At 42.1% G+C, this 14,413-nt stretch overlaps 1 protein-coding gene across 1 annotated transcript in view; it reads left to right on the forward strand.

Annotated features, from left to right (window-relative positions):
* Positions 1-14,173, forward strand: part of RPAP1 (RNA polymerase II associated protein 1) — a 34,586-nt gene extending 20,413 nt beyond the window's left edge. The window contains exons 14-24 of the mRNA XM_009075594.1: positions 847-1,004; positions 2,325-2,504; positions 3,328-3,529; positions 5,365-5,474; positions 7,278-7,473; positions 8,420-8,569; positions 9,008-9,150; positions 10,214-11,018; positions 12,107-12,283; positions 12,958-13,014; positions 13,757-14,173. Coding sequence (XP_009073842.1) covers positions 847-1,004; positions 2,325-2,504; positions 3,328-3,529; positions 5,365-5,474; positions 7,278-7,473; positions 8,420-8,569; positions 9,008-9,150; positions 10,214-11,018; positions 12,107-12,283; positions 12,958-13,014; positions 13,757-13,912 — 2,334 coding nt within the window. The 3' untranslated portion in view covers positions 13,913-14,173. The remainder of the gene's footprint in view (positions 1-846; positions 1,005-2,324; positions 2,505-3,327; positions 3,530-5,364; positions 5,475-7,277; positions 7,474-8,419; positions 8,570-9,007; positions 9,151-10,213; positions 11,019-12,106; positions 12,284-12,957; positions 13,015-13,756) is intronic.
* Positions 14,174-14,413: the final 240 nt, after the last annotated feature.

The raw sequence follows: 14,413 nt of genomic DNA on the forward strand, positions 1-14,413 counted from the left end.
TTTTAAATTATCTGTAATATGATCTTTGTTTAGACAGAGCACACACAAGATTTTGTGTGTGGGGGAGAAGGAAAGAGAAGCTCTTTTTTATGGTTAAGTAAAAATATCCAGTTGTAGGGGAGGATAAAAATCATTTCTAGAGAACTGCAAATGAGTCATGTCATGCTTAATTCATACTAAAATAACCTCAGAACATTTCCAAGGCATCAAAATTCTATAACCTTATGAAGATGATAGGCAGGAGGTGCCCATTTTACAAAATAAACACAGAATCATAGAAAGATTTAGGGTAGAGAACCTCTGAAAGCCATTTAGTGTGACCTCCCAAAAAGAATGTCAGCATCACTTCAGTACTTCTGTACACAGTGTTTTTCATACGGTATTATCTTTACATGTAATCTTGACTAATGGAGTGCTATTTATGACTATTTAAAGAAGGTAATTATCTTTTTTTAAAAAAAATCAGTTAAGTGCTGCAGAGAGCATCCAAAATAAGAGTGTGTGGGCTTGACAAACCTCTGTCAGAAAAGATTTAGGTGTGGTTGTTTTGTGTTAGGAATGGATTAGGTAACCCCTAGGCATCCCTTCCAGAAATACTTCTCTGTTAATAGCCATTGACCGTTTGCTTATCCTTTGTAGTATGCTCTTTAAGATTACACAAAATGAAAACAGATTTGAACAGTGCAAGAGAAGCATAGAATGAGCTGAATTGAAATCTGAAGCTTTTTTGTGTGTTAGAGTAATGAGGTAATGATGCATGCAAGCCCATATCTTTTTGACTTTTTTGTTGTTCAGTCTTTTTGTTTTTTGGTTTTTTTTTGTTTTTTTTTTTGGCTTGTGTTACAGCTTAACAGATTTGAAATGAAAAGTCGATTAAGTCGATTTATAGCTGAAGACCCACTGGATCTGCTTCTGCCAAGGGAAGAAGCCATCAAGCTAAGCACCGAAGCCTTCCGGCTGTGGGCTGTGGCTGCAGGCTACGGCCAGGCCTGTGATCTCTACAGGTACAGCCCAAAGCTGGAGAAATGGGGCTGGAGGGCACAATAGAGAAAATGGACATCTTGTTCCAGAAGGGCAAATAGAGAGATCTCCAGGCACAGTGTCTATACCCTTTGGGGTGTCTTATCTCACATCCTCTCACCTCCTGCGGTAAAACTCAGTTTCTAAAGGCATTTGTGTTGAGTATTGTCTTTTTCTAGTTTTTCATTACCTCCGGTGTTTAAGCACTGATATTTTGTTGATTCTCCTTTATGCTATGGGAGAGCACTGTAATTTTTTAGGGCTACATCTTTTCCCCTTGAAGGCATGAATAATGTGTGCTTGCGTGACATCAAGGCACATAGTTTACAGCACACCTGGGATTGAATCTGATTGATCTAAGGGCAGTCTGTGGACAGCAGTCACCAGCTTGCATGCTCAGTGAGGCAGACCGATGCAGACAAACTGCATTGACTTTCAGTTGAGTACAAGTACTTGTGCTTGACTGCCAAGGTCTGCACTGGCATAAGTCTGACCTAGCTCAAGCATTGAATCTTCTTTTTGTAATTGCACTGAAGTGGAAGGAGAGAGATGGTTATGGAATTGCTCTGAAGAGGTGTAAAAGGGTGGGCAGTACTGAGTTTCAAAAGGGAGATTCTCATCCATGACAATATTTTATGTTCTCTGGCACAATCAGGTTAGTTAAAAAGACTAAACTGTATGTAGTAGTTTAGTCCTGTAAATAATGTTGTGGGAGGAATCAGAAGATTTCCTTCAAGTTTCAAGATTATCACTGAGGATACTGTGGCTGAGAGTTTGAGAACTATTCCCTAGCAAGAATAAAATTAAAGTAGTTTTTCCAAGAGATAATCAGTGCTTGGAGACAGAATATTAGGTAGGTCCCATTCAAATGAATTTGTAAGTGCAGTATTCTTCCTTTGTCATCTTTTTTCCAGGTCTGTTTATTTTTGTTATTGTGGTGGTGATTATGATTCTCATAATCTCATTTTAGCAGTCTTTATAAATAAGTGGTGGGAGAGTGTAAAGAAAATAAAGCCAGGCTCTTCCAGTGGTATGAAGTGAAAGTACAAAAAGCAATGGACACAATTGGAAATACAGGAAATTTCACTTAAGTGTAAGAAAAGATTTTTTTAAAAGCGGTCAAACCATGGAGCATGTTGCACAGCAAGATAGTGGACTCTTCATCGTTGAAGATATTCAGAATCCTACTAGATGTATTTCTGGGCAATCTTGCTCTAGCTGACCTGGCTTGAACAGGGAGTTGAAGTACAGATGACATCCAGAGACCCTTTCCAAATTCATCTATTCTGTGATTCATACTATAGTGATCTCTACCCTGTGCTGGTGAGGATACTGCAGTCCCTGCCCAAGTTACTCAGCACTTGCCGTGGGAAGAGCCCTACGATGGAGTTGTCTGTCCAGCGAGCTGCAGCAGTAGTTACTCTGCTGACACATGTGACACAAACAGCAGGCTGCACGGCAGAGCTGCAGGCCAAGCTGAGCAGGTAGGCCCTCTCTCACCAGTTCTGTGCATGTAATTGTCACCCTGTCTTCCCTTTATTTGGTTTGGAGGCCTGGCTATCACCTTTCTTTTCCCCCTCATTTTCAATGGTTTACTGTCCCACATGTGAATACCTGCATGGTGGGGTGTGTTCCTCTGACTCAATAGCAGATTGAGTGTCTGGACTGACAGCTAGCATGGTAAGAGGCAAAGGGCAATGTTAGGCAAATGCCCTGCTGAAAGGAGCTAGAATGCTCCTTTGACCTTCCCTTGGGGGTAAAGAAAGTAACCTTCCTGAGGTTTAGAGGAAGCAACCTCTCTGCAGAGACAAAGATGGAACAGGATTAAGAGGTGGTTGACTTTGATAGACGTCAGAGCCGTAGGATTTCCTGAAGGAACAGGGACTTTTTCTGGTGGAAAGCAAGAAACTTTAACTAAAGCTGAGTACTGAGATAGCATGTCTGGTACAGCTAGAGCATAGCTCAGGGACAGTAGTGCAGGAGGAGAAATTTAAGTTTTTATAAGTAGATTCTGCATTTATCCTTTCTGCCTAGATTGATTTGGTCTGGTCTGTGAGAGTATGCAAAGACTTTTTTTTCCCCCCTAGTTGCTGTTGTTGAGGATTGCCTTCTGGACTTGTTATGGTTTAACCCCAGCCAGCAGCCAAGAACCACACAGCCTCTCACACTCCCTCCTCCCTCCTCTTCCCCCTAAAAGCACACAGGACTACATGGAATTGAAAATCTTGTCTTAAAATTGATGTTTTGGAGAGAAAGTTGTTTCTGAGATTATTTGCTATCCTGTGTGATTCTTCTGTTGTGTTGCAGTAATAGCTCAGAAGATAGTGAACAGATTCCACCTCCTCCAGTAGCATGGAATCAAGTGTCAGGCTTACAGCCCTTCCTTGAGACGAGTCTGAAAAAAATCCTCCAGGAGATATCCCAAACAGAGACTTGGCAAACTCTCCAGCCTCTGACCACAACTTGTGTGCTTTACTTGGGAGTTTATTACAGTGCTTACAGCCAACAGGTAAGGCTGAAAATACACGGCTTCTCATCTCATCAGCATCAGCTTGTGTATTACCTTTGAAAATCTGAACTTTATAGGCAGTGCTGAAGACAGGCATCTGGCTGATGACTAGATTTTTTTTACCACAGCCTGTATCTAGGCTATGTGGCATTTAGGGTCACATAAGTCTGCTGACCCTGTACATTAGCAGTGCCAAATACCTGTCTTCCTTTCTTTCTTCCTTTGGGATCAGAGTCTCAATCAAGGTATGTAGTCATGCTGTGACTGTTCTGATTTACTGCAGATATCCAGAACATGAAGCAGATACAACCTAATTTAGTTTGGCAGTCCTTTTTCCTAGTAGAATAAATCAAGTCATGCATTTTTGCATTTGCTTTGGTCTGAGTGCTTACATGTGGACACTTTACACTGTAGTCATCTGGCTGGCAGACTGAGCATTAAAGGGTCATGCCATATGAACTTTAGATAGGAAACAATAAAGATAAATTTATTTGTTACCCTACTGATATTGAAGGTCAAATTCTGTAACATAGTTATAGTTGCAGTATGTGACCATCTTTTAAAGTGAGTTTTCTGAAGGTGACACATCAGTGTGATGCTGTTAAAGAATAATGTCTTCTGCTTTAGCTACCTTAAAGATTCATATTCTAAAGACAAATGGAATTTTCCTCTTTACTGCCCAACTGCTGTGCCTGAGTTCTAACCTGGGATAGCTGTCTTCAAGGTGTGGAGGGAGGTAAACTTGCCAAAAGCCACTATTAGGTGTGGCTGGGTAGAAACTGCCAGTATCTCTCAAAGATGTCTTCAGTGCCCCAGAAGTTGGTAGTACCCTTCACATGCTGTCATTATGTCCTGAGAATGAGAGAACCAGGATAACCAAGAGTAATATGTACTTCTAACCTTTACAGATGTCCCAGAAGAGTGGCTGACAAAACTTAAGTCCTTGAACTGTGTGTGCTGGGTTTTTTAATTTCCAGTTAAAATAAAGTTCAGTTATCCACTTGTGGTTAGATAATCTTTGAATGAATTAGTGTGTACTGGTACCTTCTTGGAATATTCTTGGTAGATTACTCAGAACTAAACATCTTCACATAGGTTTTACTGATTTCTGGAGGGGGATTTCACCTGGGGGAAAATCAGATTTTATGTAGTGGAAATAAGTGTTTCTTTATCCCAAATCAGCATTCTAATGAAGGCAAAGAGCATTTAAATTTGTCAGCATGTTCCTTCAACCTGGAATATTGCTCACTAGGGTCAGAACAATTTTGATGGTTCTCTAAAAGCCACAAGTCCTCCTCTGTACAGTGTTCATTCACAGTCATGCTTTGATGGGTAGGTCAATCACACTTGTGGTTTTTTGGGGGTTGTTTTTTTTTTTTGTGAATTTTTTTTTTTTTTTTGTATTTTTTTCTTTTTTGGAGCCCTTCATGGTGTCACTCAGATTTCTCAAGGTAGTTCTGATCACCTCTGTGCCATCTTCAAGTTAAATAGAAAGAGATAGATGGTGTGGGGAGGAGGGTTTAGCCAAGTTTTCATTTAGGGAATCTTGGTCCCAAGCATCCCATACCTTTCTTCCAGGTATTTGGTAATTAAGAATCTCTGCGATGCATTTTAATACTTGAGTGTGAGAACACCTTTGGATGCCAGCTCTTGGCTTCCACACTACGACCAGTGATGCCAGCTCCAGCCTAGAGCAGTACCACTGTTAAGGTGCTGTGGTCCGGCAAAAAATACAATAAACACAGAGAAAGCAATTAAATCAATGTCTTTTTACCCTCACTGGAATGCTGTTTTCATTCACCATCTTTTCCTGTCTTTCTTCATGTCTTTTGCAGCCAACAGTCAACCCAATTGACTGCTTAGAGGAACTGGAACATTTAACATCTGAGGTGCTGCAGCCCCTGCTCAGCCAGCCAGCCATACACAGCATGTGGGATTTGCTCAGGTAAAACCATTTCACTGCTAAGATGCTGCTACCAGAGCTAAGAGAGCCTCATTTCTATACTGTACTGTATGACAGTTCTCCCAGCTCCTATTTCTTTTGCCCCAGATATGTGAATTAGAGTGCAGTAGGACTCTGTCTACACTCAGCTTTATCTTCTCTCTCCTTTATCTTCACCTCACAGAGGTTTTCCAGTTCCTCCTTTTCTACTGGTGCTGCTACATCTCTGCTTTACCTTGTGGCTGTGTTTTTCATATCAATTTCAGATTGATTTTAGTCACTCTTGGCTTTGATTATTTGGTTTCACTGGTTTAAAAAAATAGAAAGTAACATTAGTCAAGTCCCTCTAACATGAGGTGGTGAGTGTGTGTGTGTGCATGTGTACCATTCATGTGCTCTCTGTGATGCTGCTTATATCAAATATTTTAACTAGATTCATGTCTTTTAGCTCCTGCAGAAAAGTGAAAGGCCAGATAGCAAACTCTTCTTTCAGACATATGGATAACATAAGCTCTGAGTCTGAGAACAGTTAAGCATTGCAGATATTCTGTCTTTCTGCTGTAGGGAGAACCTCCTTACTAGGCTGTGATCAGTCCTCTGGATGAGGTGTACTGAAAAGACCTAACTTGTAGTCAGGGAGACACCTGTCTGCTTCTGAGAACATCTGATACAAGGGGCACTTGAAATTTTTGGTTTTAAGTGGTATTTATATGGTCACCAAACATTGTATTCTTTTATGACTGAGACTGAGGTCTGAAGCTCTTGGCACTAAAGCTTTTCAACACAAGAGCACTCGTTAGGTCCTTTTCTGCCTGTCCTTGAGGTCTGAAAACAATGGGTTTGGGCAGGCTATAAAAGCCCATCAACAAGAATTCTCCTTGAGTGTTCTTAACATTGAATGGTAAAAATGAAGACCAGCTAATCTCTGCCTTAATACTTTCAATTTTGTCTAAACTTTCTGGGCAGATTAGGGCCAGGAGCTCAGTGTACTCTGTGAACCCCAGATGTGTTCATACATATTCTACATGTAATGCCAGTGGTAGAAAGTGCAGTGCATTTAAACAATTAGTTTTCTGTCACAGAGTAATGATATGGGTCTTTGACAGGGTTTCCCTATTGCCCTATTACTGTTGAGCAGCATGCTTGTGGTCACTCTTCCTTGTAGTGGTCTTGTCTGTACAGACATGGTTTATCTAGTGTGGGCCCCACAAACACTGCTGGTGTGAAAAGTTCTGGTTTTGCCTGTGGAGAGAACACACATGTGCCAAGAGTGTTTTGCATGGTCATGTTCATGTACATTAAAGCTAGGTTCTTCCTGAATAGAATTAAAAAATACGCATTTCATGAGTACATAAGGGACAGCATTTTTGCAATGTCAATTTTGGAGATATTCTGGCTTTTTGGCTTTGCCTATAAGGTTATTATTGAAATGTCTTGAGTGGGTGTGCAGTTTTATTAGCCTGGTTTGCATATGTATGTGGGGAAATGTGGTGAGTTTTTAAAAATCAAAGGTCCAATGCTGTCAAATGTTTGATGTCGGAGATGCATCACTGCATCAGTATTTCTGATTATCATGACCAATTTAGCTGAAGATTAGAATTCATGACAGCTCACTGGCATTAGCTTGTATGGCAGTAGTGCTCACATGACCAGGCATGATACTAGTTTTATCTGGCACAGTCCTCAGGTCTTCCATTTTACTGCGATGTGGTACAGCTCAGATAGATAGTACCATTTCTACAAGATAATTCCTCACAAGTATGAATGCTTTCAACCTGACTCTTCTCTCTTTATTTGTTCACACAGGCCATGTTCTGCTTTGTGCAACCCTCTGTCATGTTCCCCAGCACCAGAATCTGTCTTCAGCATCGCATCTCTGAGTTGCACTGGAGGCAAACCTCCTTTGAGCCTGGTTGGCTCTAAGTCACCTTTCCCCTTCCTGACTGCCCTCCTGTTTCTCATCAATAGCATCACTCACATTCACAAGGGTCTGACCAGCAAGGTGAGAATAGACATTTTCACTGTAAATTTTAGGTGAATGATGATATACTTGTGAGAGAGGTTACTCTTTGTATCTTCCCAGGATTAAAAGAGATGTTAGACGGACTGTTAAAAAACTAGTGTGCTTTTTTATTTAAAAAATGCCAAAGTACGACAGAGAGAAATAATTCCATTTTCAGAACAGGTGGGCTGAGGGTCTGAAAAATGTCTTGCCTTTGGATTCCAATATCCAGTTGACACCAGGAAGCTGGAATTAGAGAGCAGGTGATGCTTAAAGGGTGGCTTTATAAAGAATGCTGAGAAGAGGTGAATAACTGTTCTTTGGCTAAGCAAAATAGATAACTAGAGTGTCAGTGTAGGAAGGGCATGGTTGGAGCATATATAACAAAGAAAAAAGGGGTAATATTAAACAAGAGAATGAGTGTTACAGTGACTGAAGAGGTTCCTTCCTACTTCAGGTTGTTCTGAATTTTTAGAATGAGTGAGTCACGGAAGATTGCAGACTCTGAAGAAGAAAAGTCTGAGCTGTATAGAGATGGAGTACCTAGCATAAGCTTTTTTAAAGCCTTCCTCTGTCACCTTGTGTTGAATTAGCTGACTGCTTACTAATATAAGCAGTAGGTTACTAATATAAGCAGGTTACTAATGTAAGCATCTAGCCAGATGAGGGAAAAAGATTCTAAGTCAGCCTTCTGCCTTACAAAGCACTATGGATAATGTAGGCAGTGTCAATTGGTTACCTGTGATGGGGATGGTCATCATGGATGAGCCCTGAAGCAGAAAAGCAGATATTTATCAGGTGGTTTTTAAATACCTGTTTTGGAGTAGCCAACAGGAATTCTCATATGAGAAGGTATGGGGTAGGCCTTGGAGAGGGCTGTGTTTTACTTTCGTCCAAGCACAAACTGTCTTAATAGTATTTGCCTCCCCTTGTGATTCTTTTATAGTACAGTTCTGTGCTGGTCTTCAGAGGCTTGAAGGATTATCTGCATCAAAGCTGGCAGACTGGACCTCCTTCTGTAACTCCCTCATCTGCATGGATCCTGCGCCATGAGTATCATCTGCAGTACTTCGTGTTAGCATTGGCTCGGAAAATGGTATCGTTATTAGTCCTTTCATTCTTTCACCTGACTTCGCTGACAACTGGTTTTCACATCTGTGTTGTTTCTTGTATCAGATTTAGGTCTGGTGGCTGTTCAGCTGTCTTTTATGCCCCATCAGCAAATAACATCTTTACAGTTACTGATGTGAGGATTTAGTTGCAAAATACTTTGGATGGCAAAATTGTATTTTTGCCTGTCTTTGTGATAGAGTGAGAACAAAGGTTTCAAGTGTGCTGCTAAAAAAGATGTCTGATTATCTAAGGCAGTCAGGGGACACAGGAAGATCCCTCAGTACGAATGCTGACAGCTCTTGCAGTCTGCCTCAGTCTTTTGCTTTCCAGCAAGATCTATGTCTTGGTTGACCCTCCTGTCCTTGTTGATTGTCTTGTTGACAAATGATATAGTGCTTTATCTGTTTTGTTTCCTGTACAGGCAGGCACTTGTCCGGATTACATGCAGCATGCCTCACTCCATCACTGTGTTGCCATGGCATTGCTAAGCCGTCTGTTGCCAGGGAGTGAGCATCTGGCTCATGAGCTCCTACTGGATCTTGCCTTTAATCCAGAGTTTCTTCCGTAAGCTTTGCATTTTTAATTTCTCTAGTCCGGTACATGGGAAAACTTGGGCAAAATGTTAAAATCACGTTGACACTGCAATTTTTTCATAATTTCTGCAGTCATGGAGCCTTCTAATCAAACAAGCACTGTTGTTGCAGATTTCTGTCTGATGTACCAATGTTGAGAAATGTGACCAGTTTATTTTCTTCTGTGACAAGGCTCTTGTGATTGCTGATAGAACTAATTCTCACTAAAGCCCAGCATCTGCCGTCCTGAGAGTAGCAAGTCTAGAAAATAAACTGAAATTTGACACAGCCTGAAAAGCTTAATGAATCTTCCCCAAACCCTTATTATACAAGTTCTTATGCAAATTTTTGCTGATTCAACCAAATGTGATTTCTTCCACCTTGCACTGGAAGAAATCATGAGCATCTCAAATGTGAAGCCTCCCATGTCTGGCCAAGAGCATGGTAGCAGCTGATCTTGTTCATCACAGCATCTTTGAAATTAGCCATGGAGCATCCTCTGTCGAACCAAGGGGGTTTTTTTGTTGCCTTTTTTTTTTTTTGTTAACAAAATGGTCAGTTTTTAGTCTGAGATCATTGGCATATGGATTTGACAAACACTCTCCACACACAGTTGTACCAGTCTGTATGGTTCCCTGGACCTTGCCACTGCCAGCTGCAAAGCTGCTGTTTTGAGAATTGTCTTACAGATTCATGTTGACCTTATATGATATGGAGTATTTAATTTCAGCACCCTGACATCTGTGTAAGTAAGTAGATTGCCTTTTTGGACAAGGAGTTTCAGCTTCCATACCAGACTGCTGGCATTGTGTGGAGGTTTTTCATGGCAAGGCCTTAGTGTTGGTAACTCCAAATATAGTTCTGTGAATTTCCTGTAAATACCAGGATTGCTGGTGCTTTACAGGTGCTCTGTATTAGTATAGCTGAATGCTGTAGAAAGTGTTGCACATGCTGTGCATATACTGTTCTCCCTGATACAAGAAAATTGTAGAGATTAGTTTCTGTGGTGGTTTGTTAGTTTGTTTCTTAAAGTGATGCTGGTCTTTATCTTACAGTGAAGGGAAAGCTGGAGGGCCAGAAGCAGCTGACTTCTCTGATATCCTACATCTGGGTACCAGTGCCAAACTGGCACAGCCTGGCACTGCGGCAGCAGTTTTTTCAAAGGTTTCTCGTGGTGCCCTGCTGAGAGAGTCATACCAGAATCTGCCTGTCATTCGTTCCTGCTACCTTTCTCATTTTGTCCACTTGCAGCCTACCCTTACACGTTCCCAAGCATCCTACCAAGGGCGGAATTACCTCATCCAGTCCATGCTGCTTCCTGAGGTCAAAGGACCCATCCTGCCTTCAGACTGGCCATTCTTTCCGCTCATCCGCCTCTACAACAAAGTGACTAATGCAGAGACCTGTGGGGCTATACTGAACTCTCTCCCACTTGATCTTGTCAACACTGTGACCTGGAACCTGCAGTGGGTCTTGTTGCTAGAAACTTGGCGTGCTAAAACCCTTCAGAGCACCCCTACTGCTGCCAAGCTTGCACGGCTTATGTGTGTCTTCCTCACAGGCAGTGACCTCTTTCTAGAAGCACCAATTCACCACTACACAGCTGCCCTTCTCTCTGTGTATTGCCAGCCCAAGGCCCTGGACTCGCTGAATTTGGATGCTCCTCTCCCTGGTTTGGCATCCTTTCATGATCTCTATATAAGTCTCCTGGAGCAGTTTGAAGGTGTCTCCTTTGGAGATCCCCTCTTTGGAGTCTTTGTTCTTCTACCTCTACAGAAGCGTTTCAGTGTTCATCTGCGTCTCTCTGTTTTTGGGGAGCACACAAATATCCTGCGGGCGCTGGGAGTGCCGTTACAGCATGTAAGGCTGGCTTATAGTAGTTGCCTGTCACAGCATAAGTTCTGGGTTATTTGGCTCTTGCCTGTGGTTCTCCAACCTTGATTTGGGCATCCCATCACTTCCCTGTCTTCCTTATTCCTCTATTCCACTAGAATAATCATGCTTTCTTTCCTTAGATTTTTTTCATTCTCCCTGAAGAGAGTCCAACTCATGGAATATAAAATAGAATAAGAACGGAGAACAATGTTATTTTTGATTTAAGGCTGTGACAGCAGTGTATACATTTTTTTGTTGTTCTCTTTTCTTTTTCTAAACAGCTTGATTGACTGTAAGTTTGAAGAACAGAGTCCAGCACCTGTAGGTGCAGGCCCCTGTCAAATAATCATTCTCAGACACCTGTTGAACTTTGTTTTGAGAGCAGATAGTGTGTGTATGTGGAGGGCAGGAACTGTGACATTGCTCAGTCTTCAGTTGAAACTGTCCCACACCCTACTTGGTCTAACGATTGAGAATCTTTTTCTAATGTATAAGCTGTATGTATGAAGGGCTAGTCACACCCTATGTTCTGCCAGCAATTACCTTTCCCTTAAGTATTTCACACATTGGTGAGAACCTTTTCCTTGCCCAGTGCATAGACAAACAGTCATTTTCTCAACCATGTTTCCACATTTAGTTATACCTGAGTTGTGCTCTGCTGGGTAACCCAGCAAGAAAATGTGGTCTGTCAAGTGCAGGACTGCATTTCTTTTGAATGAGCAAATCACAAGAGAGAAATTTTAGCTGTGTGGTTGAATATACTGTGTCTTCTTACTCTGAAATCAGTCGTCTTACCTGTGCCTAAAATCAGCAGCAGTAATAGGAGCCATGAAACATCTCTTGATAAAGCTGAAGAGTTTTTGAAAACACTTTGTCAAATGCCTGTCACATCAGTCAGTGTGGGCAAGAGCAGCTCTGCTGCAAGTGGGGGTCATGCCACCAGGGTACATCACATTGTATAGGTGAGCATGCACAAACAGCTGGGGAAGGGCACCCTTGAAGTCATGAACTTCCCCTCACTACTTAGACCCTTACAAAAATGGTAATGTTTCTGCTGGATGGGTTTGTTGCAGTTTCCTGTGCCTCTTGAGCGATACACTTCCCCTCCTGAGGATAACCTGAACCTCCTGCGACTCTACTTCCGAACACTGGTCACTGGTGCACTGCGCCACACCTGGTGCCCTGTTCTTTATGTGGTGGCTGTGGCTCATGTGAACAGCTTTATTTTCTCCCAAGAAAGCACAACACAGGTAGGTAATGAATCGTGAAACTTCAGAGCTGGAATCTTTTGGGGTTTGCACCTGCTCCTCTGAAGGGTTCAGTGTGGCTTGTGGTGAATCACTGACCTTGGGACTTGAAAAAAAAAGTTGTAAGCAAGTGTGTTGAGGACTGGTCAGCTGTTTGAGAATCCATGGATGAGGCAGCAGCTTTTGTTCATTATACACTAAAGCACTTGCATTACTGGTAGCCAATCCTACTTAAATCTTTGAAAGTCATCAGCTATGTGGGCTGTGGTATGGGGTGAAGAATAAAGCAGAAATGATGAGGAAGCTGATCAGGCAGAGAGCTTGTAATGGATTTGGGCTCTGCTTGGGCCATCTTAAGGTGCAAAGTGCTCTTTCCTTTCACTTTGCTTGGGTAACCAAGCAGAAACCCTCCTGTGGCCTTGGGGCCTCCAGCAATTAGTTGTGCTAACAACACTTCACCTCGGATCTACAGTTCTACCTGAAGGTTGAGAAGTCAGCTGAGATTCAGACCAGGGCAATGAAGAGAGAGGCAGGGTCCAAGGGATAGCTGTCTCAAGCACTTTCTGCTGGAATAAGCTGCTCATCATCATAACAAGCAAATCATCCTGGAGCGCTGTATGCCCATGGGCAAAGGTATTACTGCACCATATTAAGGAAGGTATGTGTTTTGTTCCCAGGAGACTGATGCTGCTCGGAAAAGCATGCTGCGGAAGACGTGGCTGTTGGTGGATGAGGTAGGATCTGTAAGATTCAGTTTGTGCCACTGGAAAATATGTTCTCCATACACTGTACTCTTACTTGTATCCAGATTTTGAAATTTGTGTTTAACTACCTTGCTAATTTGGGAGTGAGAGGAGATTAGCAGCAGGGTTTTGGCCTGTGATGGTTGTAAATATTGTTACCCAGTTCTTGTAGTAATTGAACTCAAAACACTGAGCCTGTTGGAACCTAGGTGAATCTCCTGTACCGTATTTCCATGCCACTTGTCCAAGCAGCATTATGTCTGGATAGTTAGAGGTCCTAGCCCAACCATGAATAGGTGGCCAGCAGTGATCTCCCTTAGCTCTTTGTTGGATGCCTCCCCTGAAAAGAACAAAACAAATGTAAGGTTTCTCTTTTTCTCAAGGAACCTGACAATGTCTGTCATTTGTGTGACAGAGCTGGGTCACTTGGTCCTCTATGATTAGTGTCCAGGGTAAATTTTTAGATCCCGTTCAAGTTGAGCTTCTGGCAAGAAGTCAATGTGAGGAACTGTTGAGAAGACAGTGGAGTTGTGTTCAAAAGAGGAATTCTGATGCAAATCAGAAGTCCATTTTATTGGATGAAACTTGCCTTTGATAGCTCTTCTATTGAAGATGTAGTTAAATATGTTGGGCATGATGGAATTGTGTATCTGCAGGTCACTGTTGTGAAGACAGAGTGGAGAAGATTAGATTCCTTTCAGACATGCTTAATGGTTGCCATTTCTTTCTTCAGAATTTGAAAAAGCACCTGCTGTACTACAGACTGCTGAATGCAGAGAGCCCTTTGGGATTTGACCTTTATGAGGAGCTCCCTCCCATGCGACTGAAATACCTGCAGATTGTGACACAGAAAGAAAATAAGGAGGACATACCAGTGCTAGACTCATAGCAAAACACTTGTGCAAGAAAGGGCCATGGTGAAGAATGGAAGACCTCAGTTTATACTTCACTGATGAAACTACTTGCAGTTCAGATGTTTTTAGTGTCTTACCTGGACACTCTTGGCATCTCTGCCAAGTGAAGCACCAGTAGAATGCTCCCAGCCCTGTGGAACCATACACATCTTGTCGAGATATGACAGTATGTGTGTGGTCTCTTTGTGATGAATGTTGGAGCATTTTCCTCTATTCTCTTTCAAGTTGTTCTGCTTGCCAAAGAAGGTGAGATTGTGTCTGAGAGGCACTGGACTGTTGAATAAACCAAAGGAAGTGGAATAGCTATTCTTTTCAGTCAGACTGGAAACTGGGGGTTCTCAAGGTGAAGTCTGTGTTCCCCAGATCTTTCCCTTGGTTTTTTTGTACCCTGAATTTTGAATGGTCCTTTCTCCACACTCCCCTGCAAATAGAATGACAATATAGAAGGGAAGAAGCTGACCCTGAGAGCTCTTTTT

Source organism: Acanthisitta chloris, unplaced genomic scaffold, assembly GCF_000695815.1.
Source record: "Acanthisitta chloris isolate BGI_N310 unplaced genomic scaffold, ASM69581v1 scaffold2015, whole genome shotgun sequence".
NCBI classification, from domain to species: Eukaryota; Metazoa; Chordata; class Aves; order Passeriformes; family Acanthisittidae; genus Acanthisitta; species Acanthisitta chloris.